The sequence below is a fragment of the Trichosurus vulpecula genome, chromosome 1 (genome assembly GCF_011100635.1).
Source record: "Trichosurus vulpecula isolate mTriVul1 chromosome 1, mTriVul1.pri, whole genome shotgun sequence".
Lineage (NCBI taxonomy): Eukaryota > Metazoa > Chordata > Mammalia > Diprotodontia > Phalangeridae > Trichosurus > Trichosurus vulpecula.
The window spans coordinates 47,386,351-47,407,563 of NC_050573.1; the positions used below are offsets into that span (position 1 = coordinate 47,386,351).

General features: G+C 38.1%; 1 protein-coding gene across 3 annotated transcripts in view; it reads left to right on the forward strand.

Annotated features, from left to right (window-relative positions):
- The window catches only part of LOC118839358 (splicing factor SWAP), a 111,277-nt gene that overhangs the window by 68,885 nt on the left and 21,179 nt on the right, over window positions 1–21,213 (forward strand). For all 3 annotated transcript variants that reach the window (XM_036746849.1, XM_036746918.1, XM_036746984.1), the window contains 2 exons: window positions 1,535–1,725; window positions 19,765–20,030. In XM_036746849.1, coding sequence (XP_036602744.1) covers window positions 1,535–1,725; window positions 19,765–20,030 — 457 coding nt within the window. The remainder of the gene's footprint in view (window positions 1–1,534; window positions 1,726–19,764; window positions 20,031–21,213) is intronic.

Genomic DNA, 21,213 nt, shown 5'->3' on the forward strand with positions numbered 1-21,213 from the left:
GATAAATGGTTGAAGGATATGAACAGGCAGTTTTCAGAAGAAATCAAATCCACCTGTAGTCATAGGGGGGAAAATGCTCTGAATCACTGTTGATTAGAGAAAGACAAGCTAAAACAACTCTGAAATACCACCTCACACCTATGAAGTGACAAATGTTAGAAAGGATAAGAGAAAAATAGGTAAACTAATGAATTGTTGGTGGAGTGGTGAACTCATCCAACCATTCTAGAAAACAATTTGGAACTGTGCCCAAAGGGGCATAAAACTGTGCATACTCTTTGACCCAGCAATAGCAATAGCGTTACTACTTCTATATCCCAAAGAGATCAAAGAAAAAAGACGTACAGGTTGTAACAATAGTGCTGGAGGTGTAAGACTAACAACACCAGCACACAGGAGGGCTGCTAGCACAGGTTCTTTGATCTGCTTTTCTAAGGAAAGCCACTTTAAGGGGTTTACAATCTCACTTTAATTAAACATACATATATCATTCACTTAGTTCAGTGGAAGTCAGTACCCTGAACCTCCGAGAAAACACAAACAGAAATTACAAGCAGAAATTATATAAACAGAGCAAATAACACAAATCAGCAGACAGGGCTTCTAACCGTATGTCCATAGCAATACATACATAGTTACAGGAGAGAGAAGCACCAGTATCTGGGTTTTCAAAGCCAGGGGTTCCTTTAACAGGCTACCCAGAGTCTCCACATGAACACTCTTCCAGTGAGTGAGCCCCTAAAACAAAATGCTAATCTCAGAGTATATATACACTTCTTCAGGGTCAGAAGGTGTTACAACATGTGACTTGTCACTTAACCAGGTTATCAAAGACTCTAGATTCAAAGACAAGACTCAGTCAAAGGCACTTGATTGCCTTAGTGCAGAGAACTAGAACTCCAAAAGAAAAAAGAGCAAAACAAAAAATCCCACTTTCCTTGCCATTACATAGGTACAAAAATATTTATAGCAACTGTTTTTGTGGTGGCAAAGAATTGGAAATTGTGGGGATGATCATCAGTCAGCTTGTTACTGAACAAGTTATGACATATGATTACGATGGAGTACTACTGGGCTATGGGAAATGATAAGGGGGGTGGTTTCCAAAAAAATGTGGCAAGACCTAACTTGATTTATTTTTCTTGTCTTCCTAAAAATATATACATGGCTCATGTGGAAGTATGTTTTGCATTATTTCATTTGTATAATTGATATCATATTGTTTGCCTTCTCAGTGGGTGTGGGAGGGTGGGAGAGAATATGGAACTCAAAATTTAAAGAGAAAAATAAATTTTTGAAAATATTTTTTAAAAAAGAAATGGTATGTCTTTGCATTTAGATGAATTGTATAGAATTTGCTAACAGTCAATTTTTGTAGTAGAAACAAAATTTTGTACTAAAATTTACTTGTTAAATGTATATTATTTTATAGATGTCTTTTTCCTTTTTTGTTAAAAATCAAGTATGAGAAAACTTCATTCCATTGCTAAGATGGTTTGCTACAAATTGCCCATATTTTTGCTTGTTTCCAAAGCAAAGCAAAAACTAGAGGATCGTCTTGCAGCTGCTGCCCGAGAAAAGCTGGCCCAGGCCTCCAAGGAGTCAAAGGAAAAACAGCTTCAGGCTGAGAGGAAAAGAAAAGCTGCTCTCTTTTTACAGACTTTAAAAAACCCCATGTCGGAAGCAGAATCTGGGAAGGTGGATGATCATCCCTTTGGTGTGGAGGTGAGCTATGTGAGAGTACTGTGTCTGCATGGTGCCATTGATGTTATTATCAGTATCCCATCAACATGGCTGCCATTCTCTCCACTGTACCTCATGGTGGCCTTCTGGCTAGTTTTAAAGTCTGACACTCAGGTCCACTTTCTCTCCTTAAAATTAGGCAGATTTCAGCTGCAACAAAGAGACTACTGTAAATACTTTTTATCTAGTTATATTGCTTATATATTTATTGTATAGTCTTCTGTGTAGTATAACTGTATACTATATTAACCAAGTGTTAACCATATTGATGAAATATGGTAGAGTATTTGCTAGCAGCTCATTTCATTATCAACGACAAAAACACTTCATCTTAAGTCCAGCAAGACATTTTGTTTTGTTTTTTTCAACAGACAAAAATCTTCCCTCTCCTGCTTCCTTTTCCCCATTAAAAACAGAAGAAAAGGCAAAACCAAAATACATATCTCAGTCTAAACCCTGAGTCTATCACCTTAGGATGTCAGGGGGTAGGTAGCATGTTTCACCATGAGTACTCTAGAATCAGTTGGTCATTGAATTGATCAGAGTTCTTAAGTCTTTCAGAATTTTTTCTCTTATATTGTTTTTGTTATTATATAAATTTTTTTCCTGATTCTATTCATTTAACTGAACATCAGTTCATATAAGTCTTCTAGGTTCTCTGAAACAATGTCTTCATCCTTTGTTAATGCACTGTAGTATTCCATTACATCCATGTAATACTAGCCATTCCTCAGTCAAGGGCACACCTCCTTAGTTTCCATTTCTTTGCTACCACTAAAAGAGCTGCTATAAATATTGTATAGATGCATCTTTTTCCTCTTTCTTTGAACTCCTTGAAGATATAGGCCTAGTATGGTATAGCTGAGTCATAGAGTATACCCAGTCTGACAGCCTTTTGGACATAGTTCCGAAACAGTAAGTTTTGGTTTTTTTTAGACCCTCCTATCTACCAGGTCCTGTGCTATGCATTGGAAATACAGGAACAGAAGTAAAACAGTCTGCCCTGGAAGAACTTCTGTTCTAAAGGGAAGTGGGGACAGAATAACATATGCACAAGCAAATACAAAATGTGAACTGCATAAATAAGAAGTAATTTCGTGGGGAAGCCACTAACAGCTGGAGGGAGGGATCAAGATGATGTGGCCCTTGAGCTTGCCCCAAAGGGGTATAGGGATTTCAAGAGGTAGATAATGAGGGCAATTACTCCAATGCATGCGGAACAACCTCTGCAGAGGTATAGGAATGGGAAGTAGCGTTTCATGGATATGGAATAGCAAATAAGCCTTTTCAGCTGCAGTATCTCTAGAGTTTGAGGAAAAGCAACATGTGATTTTCTGGGAGGGAGATTGGAGCAAGATTGTGAAGATCTTTAAATACTAAAGGAGGTTCCCTTTTATCTTAGAGGCAATAGGGAGCAACTGAAGCTTCTTGAGCAAGCAAATGAAATGGTCAAACCTTTACTATAGGAATATCAATGTAGCAGCTGTTTGGAGGGTTGATTTGAGAAGGAGAGGCGAGATGCAGGGAGACTAATAGCAAGAACTTACGGAGTCCTAAAATAGAGTAATTGCATTATGAAAAGAGAAGGGGACAAGTGTGAGAGATGTTAATAGAGATGGAACCAGTAAGATTTGTCAACTGATTGAATATGGGGAAAGGAGAATTCATGAAGAGCATCTATTGAGCGCATACTGTGTGGTAAGTACTATTCTAAGCACTGGGGGTACAACTACAGCTGGGCAAATTGACACAGTCCCTGCCCTGAAGGAGCTTATGTTCTAATTGTGCAGACCACAGTGAGGCAAGTGGTGGCCAGGGAAGGGAGTTATCCATGTCCCATCCTGTATGTGTGAACACCCTTAACTCCTCCTACATATGGCCCCTGGTCCCATGTGGCCTGCTGGAGCAGCAGTAGCCCTGATGGCAAGGCAGAAGAGTGACTTGGATCAGGGTGGTGCCTTCAACCGGAGGGGAGAAATTAGGAGAAAGGTTCTGCTTAGCCATCCTTTCCCCTAAGACAAAAGCGTAGAAGCCAGAAAATGGGCCATGGTGTTGAGGGAATTGAAACAGAGAATTAAGTAGAAGAGTAACTTGTGACACATGGCTTCAGTTTTTTCAGGAAAGTCTGAGTTGAAGTCAACTGCTAAGAGGGAGGGATTGGGAAGAGTTTAGAGAAGAAAAGGTTCACAGTGACAGTGCGAGTGAAATAGTTCACCAGTGAAGAGTGAGCAGAATGAAATACAGCATGGAGAGCCCAGCTGAAATTGGAAAGAAGGAAGGAAGCATTAAATACCCACTATGTGCCAGGCACTGTGCTGAGCCCTTTTTATTCTTTAGAACAAAACACTGCCTCTCTTGATCCTTACAACAGCTCTGTGAGGTAGGTGGTGTTACTGCTCCCATTGTACAGTTGGGGAACTGAAAGCTGATGGAAGTGAAGTGACTTCCCATGATCACGCAGCTGGGAAGTGTCCGCAGCCAAATTTAAACTCAGGCCCAGCACTCCATCCATTGCGCCACCTGATGGTGCTCAGCATGGTTTCCTGACCTCTCCCACTTATGTGTGAGTAGGAGCCAAAAAGGTAGGTGATGGGAGTAATCCATGGCGGGTACGAGGGGATAGAAAAAGGTGAGCAACGGTAGGCTAAGGGTACAAAGGATTCCAGAGTAGAGAACAGTATAAAGTTGAACCGGTTAGCTATAATCAAGATTGAGAAGAGAGAAAAGCCAGGCCAGAGCAAAGGTGGATAGCCTAGGAAAGCAGGGGGTGCTGGAGGAACCAGAGGATTCAGGTAGGAAAGAGAATGAGTAAGTTTAAAGACCGAAAATATAGGGGATTCTGCTCAGATAAAGGTATTTCACAGTTGTAAATCATAGAAGTAAACTTTGTGGATCATGAAGGGTTCTGTGTGTTGAGATGATATGAAGGTATACATCACAGGAGTTGAAGAGATTAGTGAACTGGCATTTGACAGGATATCAGCATGTGAACTGAAATCCCTAAGTATAAAGGTAGTTGGAATAGAGCCCATCCATGAGCCAAGTACTAAAATCTTGAGAAAGGAGGGAGAATGCCTTTGGGAGCCAGGAGGTACCTGTTACCAGGATCTCCAGAAACCACCATTTACAGCAAGTATTTATGAAGCGCCTACTACGTACACCCTCCTTTGGTAGGCTTCCTAGGAGTATACAAGACACCAGCCTTCAAAGAGCTTACGGTCTAGTTGTGGATAAGGCACTGACACAGCTCTAACATTCAGCATTGCATGATTAAATGTATTCGTTGCAAAGCAGACTTTGTGAAACCTCACTTTGAGCTGGGCAAGAAAGGGCAGAGGTTACGTAATTGCTTACCAACACTACTTCAGAAGTTTCTAAAGAAGTTTTTAAGAGCTGGTGTTTTGTGATAGTTTGTGTGCAAATGCTGTATTCTGTGTTCCATACTTCTTAATGACTGGTAATAAATTGTTGCTTACTGTTGCCTTTGCTAAGATAATGAACAAATTGACTAGTTACAACTTTCCTTTTAGAGTTAATATTAAATTTTTAACTATACTATTTTTTGTAAAATGTTACTGAAAACTTATCTAACCAAAATAAAAGTTAGTTCTATGTAAATGATAACACATTGTGTTTTGTTAATATCATATTTAATCAGTGGACTGACCTGGAGTAGTATGTAATTAGTCATAAATTAACTTTTTTTTTTCCAATTTAGTTTCCTCGCTTTTGAGAACCTATCCTGATGTTTTGACATTCTGAGTATCAATATTAAGTAACATATTTTCTCAGACTCCAGGAAATTAAAATGAGATGGTTTGGGAGTTTTTTCCTTTGCTAACAAGATATTTTATTTCCCTTTGATGACTATTTAAAATATTTTTAAAAGAGATTATGTGTGTATTGAATGTAATAACTTAATTGTGTTTATATAATTTTGAGCTCCAATCTCAGTTAAACATTTTTGTTATCTGTGATCTTTGAGTTTAAAACTGACAAACCACCTTTCTGCTCAGAGATACAGAGGAAAATAGCATCTGGGCCAGTAACTGAAAAGCATAAAATGAAATTATCTGACTCACAGAGTTTTGTGACAAGTGCTACATTTGGAGCCTCAAGAATTGGGTTCAGATCTCAACTCTTGTCAGTTATTGGCTGTGTGACCTTAAACAAGATGACTAACCTTTCTGGACCCCAGTTTCTTCTTCTTGAAAATGAAAAGGTTGGACCGTTCTAAATCTGTCATCCTTTTGTCCACTATTAATAACCAATTAAAATGATGTTCCATCTCATCTTGCTGAGTCTTCAAGTTTTAGAGCTTTTTGCAATTTTGTAATTTGAAGCAATCCAACTTTTCTTTTTAAACTCTATTCCAAGAATATCAGGGGGCCCTTTGAGCTTAGAAGCATTTTTGTGACCTGCCTATTTTTTTAAATCACAAAAGATAATAGAAAATGACCAGACTTTCATTTCAGGGCATAATTATCTTCGTATCAGTAAATCATTACAATAAAACTGTGGCACTTTAATATTCCAGAATGACTGAAGAAGCTAATACTCAGAATTGAAATCAGTCAAAGGACCACTTTGCATTTAAACTGAAATTTAGAATGAATTATAGTTGCTAAACTTAGATATAGTGTTAAGTACAAAAAACAGTGCTTCTTCTGAGGCAAGGGGTAAAAATAACAATTCTGATCATTTCCAAACAGCTTTTTGAAAGAAAATAGTCTTAACAATATTTTAAATTGGTGGATACAGGTTGTTTTGACATCTGCAGTAGCAATAATCCTACATTAATTGTATAATCCAGAGCTATTGTTAACTAGCTCTAGAAACCCCAAGAGGAGGGTTTTGTTGTTACTCACCTCTTTCAGTCATGTCCAACTCTTCATGGCCCCATTTGAGGTTTCCTTGGCAGAGATACTGGAGTGGTTTACTATTTCCTTCTCCAGTTCATTTTACAGTTGAGGAAACTGAGGCAAATGGGGTGAAGTGACTTGCCCAGGGTCACCTAGATAGGAAATGTCTGAGGCAGGATTTTAACTCAGGTCTTCCTGATTCTACAGAGTGTTCCTAAAGTCTGGACACATAGGCAGTTGACGCTAATGTGGAATTACTGCATCAAGTTCACATGAATCTTGCAAAGCTCATCAACCTTCGCATCACAAATGAATTGAAGATGTAATTTGTTAATATTCCAGTTAAATAAAATGTTGTTGAAAATTTCATTCATTTCATTTCTTGAAAATATGCATTTTTGCCTATGTGTCCAGACTTTAGGAATGCCCTGTAGACCTGACTCCACCATACCACCAGCTGCCCTGAAAATTATGACATAAATGACACCAAAAGACTGACCCAAGTGAGGGCATCATAAGATTTCCAACAGTCATTGTGAAGCATTATCAGAATCTGAAATATGGCAACATATTCTTTCTGTGCCATCTTGTTCTCAGATAATCCATACTGCTTTTTCGAGAACTGTTTTTGGCTCTGCTACACACATAATCCTTGAATTATGACAATGACCATAATTGACTATATACAAATATGTGCACCTACATACCTGTGAACACACATGAATACGCATGCATGTCTATGTAAACATTCCTGGACCACTGAAATAAAAGGGGAACAGAAATTAATTGGATGACGTAGAGGTATGGGATGTCTCTTTCATCTCTCAAAGTACTGCCTCATGGTCCTTGAGTCCACTCTTCTCCGTAAATTTCCGTGACAGGATACCTCCATTCACCATTACAAAGGCACTTGCATGTCTTGAGCCACTTGTGTCCTGTTTCCACTCATCTCTGTTCATTTCCTTTGGATTTCAGTGGTTTAGGACAAATATTTTACTCTTAGTTTGAGGGGATGATTTCTGAGTGTTGAAAAGTTCTATCATAGTAGAACCTAGGTTTGAGATTTTTTAAATTATATTTTTATTGAATTTTAGCCACAACTTATTTCGTTTCTGTGTTTTAGTTACCTAATTTTCCCACATTTTCCCACATGTTTTCCAGTCTTGTTATAGCAGTATTGCATCTCCTTTTGTACAGTATTTAATGTGTTACTTCTCCCATCTTTACAGTTCCCTGAAAGTAAACCTTATTTTGAAATATTTTTTTAAAAAGAAATTTTTTGCTTGCTTTAAAAAATCATTTGGATAACTCTCCTGGATATATAATCACAGATTGTAACTGATAAAATATGCCCACAGAAATGTAATGTTAGTAACAGATGGTGATAAATATCTTTAATTGCTTCTGAACAAAAATACTTGTAATTAAGTTGAAAGTTGCTATAATTAATACACAGACTCTAAAATATTTTTAGTTTGATGCCATTTCTGAGGTTATGTATTACCCTTGACTTTAGACAAATCCAGTAACAGAAATTTTGTGCACCTAATGGAATCATATAACCATAGTATTTTAGAGTTATAAGGGACCTTAAAGTTTCATCTGATAATAATCTTTTTATTCTACAGATTTAAAAATTGAGGGCTATAGAGGTAAAGGGGTTTGCAACTAGTTAGCGATAGAGCTAGTACTGAGCCCAGCCTTATCCATTTTACCATAGTTCTTCTCAAGCCTTTGTAGGTTGTAGTCTCTTGGTTAATCTACTGGATCTGTTGTTGTTTGCCCTTCATTCTCAAAAAGCATCATGACATCAGGAAGGTAATACCATGGCATGCAAGTGAATTGGACTTAAGTGAGGTAAGGCTATGCAAAGTCACCAGCCTCACTTTCTCCTCCAGAGCCAACTGGGTCTAGTGGCAAGATATAGATCAGGATAACTGGAGATGGCCCGAGATGCAGTGGGAGACCTTGGCCTTTTTAAGCTAAGGTCTTTAACAGATCTCAGTTTGACCGAGGCAACACCCATTCAGTGATTAAGGCTAGGTGAGAAATGAAGCAGAGATTAAACACATTGAGATTGGACAGTATTTTCAAGATGTACAGTTTCTGGTTTTTCTCCTCAATGAAAACTTGATAATGTACTTATTGGGAATTTTTCTTTTCTTAGATCTTGCAATTCTGTAACATCAGTCAATCATCCTTTGTTGTCTCAGGAGGCAATAGTTTGGAATATTTCAGCTGTCGAAACCAATCCTGAAATCAGTGTCCTACCTGTCTTACGCAGTCCTTTATGTTATAGGAAAAATATACCCCTGACAGCCTGTAGTTATAGATGGTTAATTTAATATAGCAAGTCTGCCTGTGGTTTCCAGGTTTGTGTCTTATAATTGTTTAGTTAATAAAACTTATCTCAGAAACTGGTGGTAGAGGGTAAACTCTGACCAGGCTTCGCAGGATAGAAAGGATTTGAACACTGTCAAAAGCTATTCATTCTAAAACTAATCTCCCTAAGCCAAAGAATCTTACCATCAGATATTCAGTTATTTTGTAGATCATAGAGAGTTACTCTTTAATGAGTTTGTGTCTTGGGTTTCCCTGACTCTACAATAATTCTCTGTGTTTCTCTATTGGTATTTTCTTCTATTTATTCATTCTTCCAGAGTGACTTCCTGAATTGGCACTTTGTGTTGGGCCTAGCCTCTGTGCCCTTCAGTAGGGAATGGTGGGGATTTCTTTGATACTCATTATCTGGGCTCTAGGTCATAGTGTGATCCAGGACATCATTGTCCTCCCTGTCTGAACCCTGTAGGCTTCTGATCCTTGGTTCAGGATCAGAGACACAGAAAAACATAGCCTAGGCTGTAGTCTCCCTGCCCTGGATATGTAGCTTCAGGCTGTGCCCCTGAGCCAGGCTTTTCTAGATACCTCCTTATGCAGACCTCAGCTGCATTTACCATAGCTTCTCCTTGGATTTCGTGTTCATTTTCCATTCTGGCATTCCTTTTTATTTTTATTTTTTTTAATCCTATGAAGAGAGCTGGGCTATTGTTCTGCTTTCCAGGGGAAAATCTCTGGTCAGGTTTTTTTTAAACTGTAACAACTCATGAAGCTATCTACTAAGGTGCGAAGGGATTGCCGTCTCCATCAGAGGAGGGAATACCCACACTGATGAGAACCCAGAGCTTCCCAGTTATTAAAGTAAGCATTTAAGTGCAGATAATATAGATCCAGCTAAAGTTTTAAAAAGGAAATGGTAATGTAGCAAACAATTAAGTATTTATTGAGCCCCTACATATTTAAGCTGATTTTAGTGTAGGAAATTGGGAGGAACTGCAAATAATAAATATATCTACCAGCTTTCTAAATAACTCAGAATCTTTCATATGCAGTAATAATAACCTAACTGTGACGTATTTGGAAACAGATAACAAAACATATTAGCACTTTTTTTTTCAGGAGGTTCATCCATAGGAAAATGACTTGATAATTTAATGAAGTTTCACAAAGACAAAAAACTTGATAGAAGTCTGAAGTTTTCATATTTAATCCTGTTTTGTAGCTAATTTGGTATTTCTTGATAAATACCATTGTATTTCTTTATTCAAATGAGGGTTAATCTGCTTTTCAGCAGTAGATTTTTCACAGCAGGAAATGTGTGTTAGTTTTTATTGCTGACCTGTTGACAAATGCCATAATGTAGTGGGAGGATAAATAAATATGATTTGCTCTATTATAAATTTTATAATATTTCACTATTCTCCTCAAAAGTTAGACTTCATTATTATAGTATCCTTTTTCTGCTGATTTTTATTTTAGTCATTTTCATTTAAAACTGCTTCTTGAGAAGGCAGCTCAGACTGTCTTTAGAAGAATAATTTGCTATTGCTCAATACCCATAGCAATTATCATGCCCTCCTACAAGCTTCTGAAACACTTTCTTATTGATCGGTTTCTTTTGAGAGTTCAGACAGATGCCTTAGGAAGCCAAAGAAAAGGTGTTGGACTAGAGTCTTGAGCATGACCATTTAACTTGTATTGCGAAGTACTCACATAGAAAGTTTAGATTAGCGGTTAAACTTAAAATGCCTCAAATTAAGCTCGATTCAACATTTAAATTGAGTGAGAGACATTTTCTTAAACATTTTAGACTATTTTCTCAAGGAAACAGCTGGCTAATTAAGGTTCTTTATTGGGGAGCAGGGAGCCAGGGAATCAAATGATTTGACTACATAGAGGTGTGTTTTCAGGCAGTGCAATAAAGGCAAGATAATGAGTTCAGTTTTGGATATGTTGAGTATAAAATATCCAATAGACATTTGGAGATGAGAGATTAGAGGTCCATCAGCAAGGAGATTGGAGCAGGAATGATAGATTTGAGAATCATCGGCCTATAGAGATGTTAATTAAATCCATGAGAGCTGATAAAAATTGATGCAGTTTAGGGGTACAGGGATCCCAAAATACCAAGGTCCAGGGCAGAGTTCTCTGGAAAGAATTCACAGATGCATGTATTGGGAATCAAGATGGGCTCTTAGCACTTATTCAACCAAGTGCTCTTGAAGAGTTTGGCCTTTGTTTCCTTGATTAAATTAGAAGTCCTTGATGACCTCCTTGCCTCAAGGGAAAGCCTAGTTTACATGGGTTTGAGAGACATGTTTGTGACATCAGAGGCTTTTAGACCACGTGGGTTTAAGTTGCATTTTTGTGATGATTTTAAGTCACATGGGTCCTTAGGGGAGTTGCTAACTCCAGAGCCAGTAGTAAGAGCTTAAGTTCTGGTCGCTCAGATAATGTTTGATGACAGCTAAAGAGTGATAAAAAGGGAAGACAGAGCTATTTGCTTAGAGCTCTCACTCTTGTGATGTGGAGACTCTGGGCAGCTGTAGTTAAGAACCCTCCACCTTGTAAACCCAGATGTTGGGACTTTGTTAAACCCTGGTAACTATACATTGAGATTTGAATCAGACAAGGTCTGTCTGTTGATATTTGTAATTTGTTTGTGTTTGCTCTGAAGTTCAGGGTGCTGGATTTTTCCCCTGAACTAAGTGAATGATATTTGTATACTGGGTCAAAGTAAGATTGTTAACCCCTTAACGTTGCTTTCCTTAGTAAAGCAGATCAAAAGAACCTGGGCTTGCAGCGTTCTGTGAGCTGGTTGTTGTTGGTTTTATACCCCCGCTGCAGCTACTAGCCCAATTGTTGAAACACTCAAGTAGTCCAGTGTTTATTATAATGCTAATATGGCAGGCAGAGCTCCTTAGGAAACTTGAAACCTAACAGGAGTGATGCTAAAGCTTACATAGAAAACGTTCAATGAGTTATGAGGCAAGTGTACTAATTATGGGGGGGGGCAGGATCAAGGAGTGATCAGCTCCTAAATGAACATACAGTTTCTCTACCTTGGGCACAGCATCATTCACTACTGGCATGGCCTGGGTGAAGGAGCAGGGGGAGGCTTCTAAGGGGTCTGTACATCTGTCTCTGTAACAGGATACCCTTGGGAGTTGACATCTAGATTGTATACAGTAGCTATAGGAATCAGTATGAGAGTTCTACTGGTACACGATAGTCCTGTTCGTACGAGGGAAATTCTACAGAGGTCAGCTTGTTCTTGTAACAGGGAGACATCATTTGCCTCACTGGGCCCCAGCCAGAGATAGGATCTTTGGGCTGGGGAGAGACATGGTTAGGGCTGGGATACAAGCACAAGCACCCCATCAAGATCACAAAATGAAGTAGTCCAGAGGGAGAAGAGATGAGGTCACAGGACATAACCCTGAGGGATACCTATGGTTAGAGGCCATGCTCTGGAGGAGGATCTAGCAAAGAGACAGAGAAGGGGTGGTCAGAGAGATAGGAGGAAAACCAGAAGAGATTAGTATCCCAAAAGTTCTGTCTTTGTCCAATGATTTTTCCCCCCTAAAAAAGTGCTAATTCATGACCTAAGACTCCATCCAGATGATCATTTCTGGGTTTCACCTGAGTGTCCTCTGGTGCACCTTCAGCATTATTAGGAAACATTACATGAGTTCCTCTTTCCCTTTGAAAGAAAGTTCTTGAATTTCAAACACCTCTGCTCAGTCAACTTCAGATTCCAAGGAGCTCCTGCATGCTCGTTTAGCACCAACTTCACCCTCTATTTGAGTGAAAATATTGAGAGGGGATAGTGTAAGATTATACAGATTATTAATATAAAAGTCTTTGTTGGTATATATATATATATATGTTTATAGTTCTGAAACTACTGGCTTATTTTTTTTTTTTGATACATGGCTATTGTCTTTACCAGAGCTATTTGCTATCAGAACTATGTGTTGTCTATGAGTGTTAATTTTTCTTTTGTCCCCAAAGCCAGTTGTTGGGGTTTTTTTAATTCTATTTTATTTTCAATTCTGAATTTTCTCCACTCCTTCCCCTCCTCCATCCATTGAGGTTTTTAAAAATTACAACTACATATGGTCCTGTAAAACAAATTTCCACATTATCCATGGTCAATAATAATAAGAGAGGGAAGGAGGGAGAGAGAAAAAAAATGTGCTTCATTGTCTGCCCTCTGAGTTCATCATTTCCCTATTTGGAGGTGGGTAGTATGTTTTATCATGAGGCTTTTGGAGTTGTGGTTAGTCATTGTGTTGACTGGAGTTACAAAGTCTTTCAAAATTGATTATCTTTTCAATATTGTTATTGTATAAATTGTTCTGGTTATCTTCATTTTTATTTTGCTTCAATTCCTATGAATCTTTCATGGGCTTTTCTGAAACCAACCCCTTTATCATTTCTTATACCGCAGTACCATAACTTGTGCATATCCTCAGTTTCTAATTCTTTGCCACGACAAATAGAGTTTCTATAAATATTTTTGTATGTGTGGTCCTTTTCCTCTTTCTTTCATTTCTTTGGGGTACAGACCTAGTAGCAGTATTGCTAGGTCAAAGGGTTATAGATACGCTTTATGTTTTTTTGCACATAGCTCCAAATTGCTTTCTAGAATACTTAAACTAGTTAACAGCTCTACTAACCAAGCATTTTCCCACTAACCATGTTTTCACACAGCCCCTCCAGCATTTGTCGTTCTCCTTTTTTGTTAACTTAGCCAATCTGATAGACTTCAGCTATCACCTCAGAGTTGTTTTAATTTTTATTTCCCTAATAGTGATTTAGAGCTTTTTTTCATATGGCTATTGATAGCTTGCACTTCTTCCTCTGAAAACTGCCTCTTCATATCCTTTGACCATTTATCAGTTGAGGAATGGTTCTTATTCTTACAGATTTGACTTCATTTCCCATACATTTTAGAAATGCAACCTTTATCAGAAAAAACATGCAGCAAATATTTTTTCCCTCATTTCCTGCTTCTCTTCTGTTTTAACTGCCTCAGGTTAATTTGTGCAGAACCTTTTTAATTTTATGTAATCAGAGTTATCTGTTTTACCTCTTGTGAACCTTTCTTCCTCTTATTTGGTCACAGACTTTTCCCCTATCCCCACATTTGACTGGAAATTTCCCCTGTTCCTTTCTAATTTATTATTGGTATCACTCATTATGTTTAAATTGTTTACTAATTTGGAGCTTATTTGGTATGCAATGTGAGATCCTGATTGATAACCTAGTTTCTGCAAAACTTTTCCAGTTTTCCCAACAGTTTTTGTTAAATAGTGAGTTCTTGCCCCAATAGCAGGGATCCTTGGGCTAGTTATTGGTTTTAAAATGTTCTTTTGATGTGCCAAGAACCTCTACAGGGAATGTTCTATATATGCCATTAAGCTAAAAATGGGATTGCCAACACAGAACGTAATCCAAGTTGTTGTAATGACCAGTTTCAAATGCATGAATCAAAGTCCCATTTTCACTTTAAGTGTAAAGATCAATTATTTGATAGATTTCATGGAACCTATTTCTCCCTTGCATCCCCATATCTTGATTACTGTTACGTGAAAATCTTGACTGAGATGATTCCCTTGCTTAAAAAAAGGAAACTGAAAAATGTAAACAATTAGCAAAGAACATTGTATCATCATTATTCCATATAAACTAGTTAGTATAATAAAACCAAGATCCCTTAGTTCAAATAATAATAGCTATAGCTTTAAGGATTATAAGGAATTTTTCTCACATCGTTTCTGTGAAGCAGGTACCACAAGTATTCCTATTTAGCAGATAATGAAATATATTTGCCACTTCAGCTACCTCTATAGCCAAAGACATGTACACACGTACATGTCTGTGCGCCGTAATTGAATGTGTGTTTGTGTGCACATGCTACAAGTTTTTATATATAGTACTTTCCTCCTCGGTGCCTTCCTCTCCTCCCCCATACCAAAAGCACTAAAAACTATATGTAGATGCCATACCTTTCTGTATCCAGTGCCTAATACATCACTAGCTAGAAGAATTACCACAATGATGATTATGTCTCTGTTCATGTTATATCCCTCCATGAGCTCATTTTTTTTTTTTGTCTATGACCCCAGTACCTAGCATCATAAACAGTCACTCAGCAAGCATTTATCAAACACTTACTATGTGCCAGACATCCTAAGGTCTGGGGATACAAAGAAAGGCAAAGATACAGCCCCATTTCCTCAGAGAATGTCACATTCTAAGAATGGAGACAACATGCCAACAACTTCTTCTATACAAAATGCTTGCAGTGTAAATGAGAAGTACGGATTACAACCAGTGAAAAGGCACAGTCGGGAGATAGAGAATTGGCTGCCAGGGACATGAAAACCAATGGCACTGGCGCTTGAGTGTTCACTAGAGGAAGGCACAGACAGCTATCTGAATCAGGTTTATATTAGGCTTTGTACCCACATTCTAAAAATGAGTTTGATCTTTCCTGAGGAAGTTAGTTCTTGCCTTCTTTCATCTGAAATTCGAAAAGTAATTTTGCCTTTTTAATCATCAAAGAAGCCAGATGACAAGGATTCTAGGCAACTCGACCTATAGTAGGCCCTATTAGTACAGTTGTGCCACCAGAGTTCTAGTAGTACTAGCATTACAACCTACACTCAGTCACTTGGTGACCTTGAGCAAATCACTCCAGCTCAGCTTTCTTCTTTGATCCAGATGCGGGAGTTACAATTTAGGTGTCAGAAACCTCATCTGCTAAATTCTACTGCCATACAAGTACTCTGTTTGCTCTGGTGATATTATCCTAATTTTGGATGTGATCATCTGTCAAAGCTCCTTTCACTTTACCAAAAAGTGTTCTTTCTAGAGGCATATCAACCTACCTGCCATTTCAGTGCTAATTTCTGCACACTTTTATACAGCAGTGATAATCAGCATTCCTTAGTAATGTTGGCCCTTGACTCTTATAATTTCCCAAAAAGTCTTCCGGATCATCAAGAAAATACCATATTTTGTTCCAAGGGAGTTGTAGTGTTTCATGTATTCTCTGTATATAGGTAATCCATATGTGATTAATATGATAAATTTGTTACCCGAATGTTTTAAGTAACTAGACATTCTCTTTTTCCAGCCATTCAGAGTGATAGATTTTACCACTTATGTTTCATTCTCTTAAATGTTTCTAACTTTAAAATCACTACCATCTTTGTGTTAGTCTAAATGATGTGCTTGATATTAAAAATATGTGAGAAGGAACACTTGGCTGCAAGAGTTGTTTCAAAGGAGAAGTTTTAAAAACAAAAATATCACATTAAAATAACCCAGATTGTTTTCTTAGTTTAATTTGAATACATGTGCTTGTAAACCAGCTCTGTCCTATAGTGTGAGAAACCAGTTTTGTCAATTTAGGTGATAATTCTCAAACCTATTTGTGATCCTTGAAACTCAAATGAGTTTAGCATTATTTTAGTGTGTTTTGTAAATATTACAAAAATAGCTAGTCTCAAAACAGTTGAGAATAGTAATTTTGGTTACGATTTGGTATAATAATTTAAACCACATATGGCTTATATCTCTGCAAATGTTTTTTGAGCCTTTCTTTGTGATAATACATATTTAAATAGGGAAGTAGAAAGCACAAATTAATTATCAAGCTCTGATTTACAAATTCCATACTTTAATCTGTTAGTTCCTGTTGTATTCAAATTAGGCCTCACAGTCATAAATAGGGAAATGTCAGGATAGGCAGGGTGGAAATTATAGCTAGATAAATCTGATTTTTCCAATTCCTATGAAACAACAGCTGGGGAGTGTCAGAATTTGAAATGAAGGACAAACCTGTAGTGGCTGCCTGACTGAAATTGTTTTAAATAAACCTTGCAGCAGAATTCTCTGAGGCACAAAATGATAAATTGCAGGTTTCTCTATATGTCTTGAGGTGTGTGATGGTTAATTGACTGTAGCTAAAATTATTCATTTAGAATGAGTTGAGGAATGACCTTTCTATCCTTAATATAAAGGTGTTTAGGGGACTGCATACCTTTACATTTGCAGTCATTACCTTAAAACAAAATGTGTCTTATTTTAAGTTCATCTGTTGATGAGGAGCAATCTTCAGGGTGTTGTTATGATTCATAAAGGATACTTCATTGCATTAACAGAAAACAGAACTTAATCACTTTTTCTAAGTAAATTGTTATTCTTTGTTTCCCTGACAAAGATGAAATGTAGTCCTCCTAACAGAATGTCACTTAGAACCACATGGTCTTAGTATGTTAGAGCTGGAAGGGAGCATCCCTTCAAATTCATCCAGACAGATGCTGCCCGCATTGTAGGAAATAGCAAGGACCAGGGCCGAGCTGGGGAATGATCTGCCTGCCTGCCTACACACAGTGAGCTGGGGAGCCAGCACTGTTCCCGGCATTCCGCTGCCCTGTCCTCTGGGCTTGACGTTTCACCCAGAGCCTGCATCTGACCACTCGCTTTTACATATCTGTTATTAGTCTGCAGCCCTACAGAGTACGTGTATATTTTATATGTGTGTGTGTGTGTGTGTGTATGTATATAGGTATGTAAGCGAGAGATTTCAAAGAGCAAAAGCTTTTTTCTTTTTTTCTCTCAATGTTCAAGACTTAAGAATTATGCAGTAAAACACCTTTGATGTCCCCACTTTGCCCCTGCCAAGATTTCTTTTTTGGGTTAGCATTGTTAATTACATTGGCATAAAGAACTCCATGTTTAAAAAAGAAAACCCACCCTACCGGTAAAGATTGGCACTTCCCCCACAACTTAAACTTTTAGGGAAATACCTGTGGCACTGAGACATTAAGCTACTTGACAAGGTTACACAGCAGTATGTGTCAGAGACAGGACTTGAACCCAGGTTGTCCTGACTCCAAAGCTGGCCATCTGGGCACTAAACTGCCACTCTCCCCACAGATGCATTAGTGAAAATGTTTATGTAGTCTCAAAACTTTACCTGGATAATTTTCTCTTCTAAAATTATTTTTTAATGACTTCAGTCACTTTCCCAAGTACAGGCTTAGTTAAACATGTTATTTGTGTTGGAGGATAGGTTGGTGATTTAAAACAGTTGAGACTATATATATTTCAGTCTAAAATAATGTGCCAGGCATTGTGCTAAGACCTAGAGATACAAAGAAGGGCAAAAGACAGTCCTCATCCTCAGGGAGCTCACAACCTATTGGGGGGAAACAATAAACAAACAAAATAAGTAGGAAATAATTAACAGAGGGAAAGCACTAGAATTAAGAGGGGTTTGGAAACTCTTCTCCTAGAAGGGGGGAATTTCGATTGGGGCTTTAAGGAATCCAGCAAAGCCAGAAAGCCAAGATGAGGAGGGAGAGCATTCCAGCCATAAGGGGTGCCAGAGAAAATGCCCTGAGCCTAAAGATGAAGTGTCCTGTTTGTGGAACAGCAAGGGAGAGGTGTCACAAGATCAAAGAGTTTGTGGTGGGAGTATAAGATGGACAGGGAGAGAAATAGGTTATGAAGGGCTTTAAACACCAAATAAAGGATTCTGGATGATAGGGGATCACTAGAGTTCATCGAGTAGGAGCATGACATGATTGGTCCTACTCTTTAGGAAAATTACTTTGGCAGTTGAGTAGAGTGAGGAGGGATTTGTGAAAGGCAGACCACCAAGGCTATTGCAGTAGTCTAGGGGTGAGTTGATAAGGGCCTATACCAGAAGAAGGGCAGTATCAGAGGAAAGGGAACCATGCAAGAGATTTTACAAAGACAAAATCTACCAGCCTTGGCAACAGATTGAATATGGGGGGTGAGAGATAGTGAAGATACCAGGATGACACCTGAATTGTCAGCCTGGGAGACTAGAAGAATAGTGTTGCCTTCTATAGTAATAGGGAGGTTTAGAAAGGGAGAGGGTTTAGTGGGAAAGGTAATGAGTTCAGTTTAATATGTCTACTGGACATCTAGCTCAAAATATCTTAAAGGCAGTTGGAGATGTGAGATTGCAGGTCAGCAGAGAGGCTGGGGAAGGAAAAATAGATTTGAGAATCATCATGTGGTAAAAGAGGAGCAGCCATTAGAGAGACAAGCAGAGATTGAAGATAAGGGAGATAGTGGAGATGATAGAGGACGCAGTCTATGAAACAGAATTCCTCGTTACATGTAGAGGAATTAGCCTTGGCAAGGAATAAGGCCACCTCTTCACTTGAGACAGGGGTGAAGGCACAGCAATATATGTCAGATAGTGGCAGATGGCATCTGGGTAATGGGAGATGGTAGAGGAGAAGAAAGAGCTCTTGGTGAGTGGCCTCTTTTTTTTCCAGTAAGATGCGAGACAAGATTCTTAGCTGAGAGGATGGGGGGAAGGGGAGTCATGAGATATTTGAGGAACCTGAAAACAGGGTTTGGAAAAACTAGTGTGGAACAATGAATTAATTAGGGAGGTGTTGAAGATTGCCTCACAGAGGTGAGGGCCCAGTTGAACTTGTGTAACATGAATCTGTAGTGGCCCCACTCAGAATGGTTGTGTGATTGTCTCCGTCAACATTCAGCAGCAAACAAGGAGAATGGTAGCAGATGGTGAGAGTGATCAAAGGCTAAAGGGGGCCGGAGACTTGAGAAGAGGACTCCATAGATTTAAACAGATTCACCAAGGAATGAACATGGGGAGAAGAGTAGAGGAACAAGTGTAGAGTAAAAGATTTTGGTTTACTGGTGTGAGGGGGTCATTCTTTACATCGGGGCTTTTGACTATGTATTCAGGCCACCACAGCTGCTTTTTTTTAACAGCCAGCCATTGGCTTCATTCTTTCAGGAAGTCAGTAATATGCCATGTACTTTACTGACTGGAGTGAGACCTCTGCCAGCTTTGGAAGTTAAGCCACCAGAAAGGCCTTCAAGCAAAAGTAAAGAGCCTCCCCGAGAAGAAGAAAAGGAAAAGAAAAAGAAAAAGCACAAAAAAAGGTCTCGGACAAGATCCCGCTCTCCCAAATACCATTCATCATCTAAGTCCAGGTCTAGATCACATTCAAAAGCAAAGCATTCTCTTCCCAGTGCCTATAGAACTGTCCGACGGTCAAGGTGAGTCTACAAAAAATAATCTTTTTCTTCATTTTTTAGATCAATTTTTATTTAAGAGAAAATTGGACTGTTTCATCAAATCCTTCTAAATGCAGTTAATGATAATGAAGAAAAGTACATTTTTTATTCTTTTTACTTTCAGCATATTCAAAGATAATCTTTTCAATTCCATTAATATTTATTGAGTGCCTAGTATTGGGGAGTTGCCTAAATAATACAGAGATAAATAACACATAAAAGCTGCCCTAATGGAGCTTATAAGCCAGGGGGAGGCTGTTCAGCACCTCCAATCAGGACAGTTTAAAAATGGTTTGGGTTTTAACAACTCATCTGTCATCAAATAGATTAATGAATGTATCCCACACAATATTGCCTGAAAAATAGAGGGTCCTTTTTTTTTTTTTTCTGTAAACTCTTCCTTACTGTCTCGTTTCTTTTAATGCCAGATTTCAGTACCAAAGAAATCTTTGTTAGTAGAATTATAAATGTGTACTCATTCTGCATAGTCACATGGAGGTGTATGTAGTGAATGAAAAACTCATAAGGTTTTAAAAAGTATAGTGAAAGTGGTTTTGGTTTTCATTTTGTTTTGTTTTGTTCGTTTTTAAAGCTTGTCTTTCTAAACCTCCCTCTGGCAGTCACTATCTTGTGAAAAAAAGTTTTCATGTGATGGACAGCATCAGGAGCAAGGTCCCCTTCTCTTTAGTCAGGTGTTTGAAGAATTAATGGCAAAGGAAGTAAACAAAATTAATACTTCTGACAGTGTAAATAAAAGGCATTCAGATTTTTGTGAGTTATAGTATTTAGTATTTTGTCATAATAGGAGTAACTACTTTTAGGAAATTAAGGGGACAAAATCTCATTTAATTCAGAGTTTTCTTTAAACTTTTTAACTTGTATTCCATATATTCTTCATTAAATTGGTACTTTGGTTTTTGTATGTTTTCTTTTCAAGAGAAAAGATGGATTTATCCTATCTTCCTTTTAAAAAATAAAAATAGAAACCGGGTTAAATGATGCATGTTGCCCAAATATAGAAGCAGTTTAAAATTCCATGATTTAGGTCAGGTGGACTTAAACCTTTTGTGACTCAGAAAAAACCTGAAAAAAGACGCATAATATGCCCTGAAGTAATAGGAAAGTTTGGAAGGGGTAGGGGTTAAAGGGAAAGATGATGACCAAA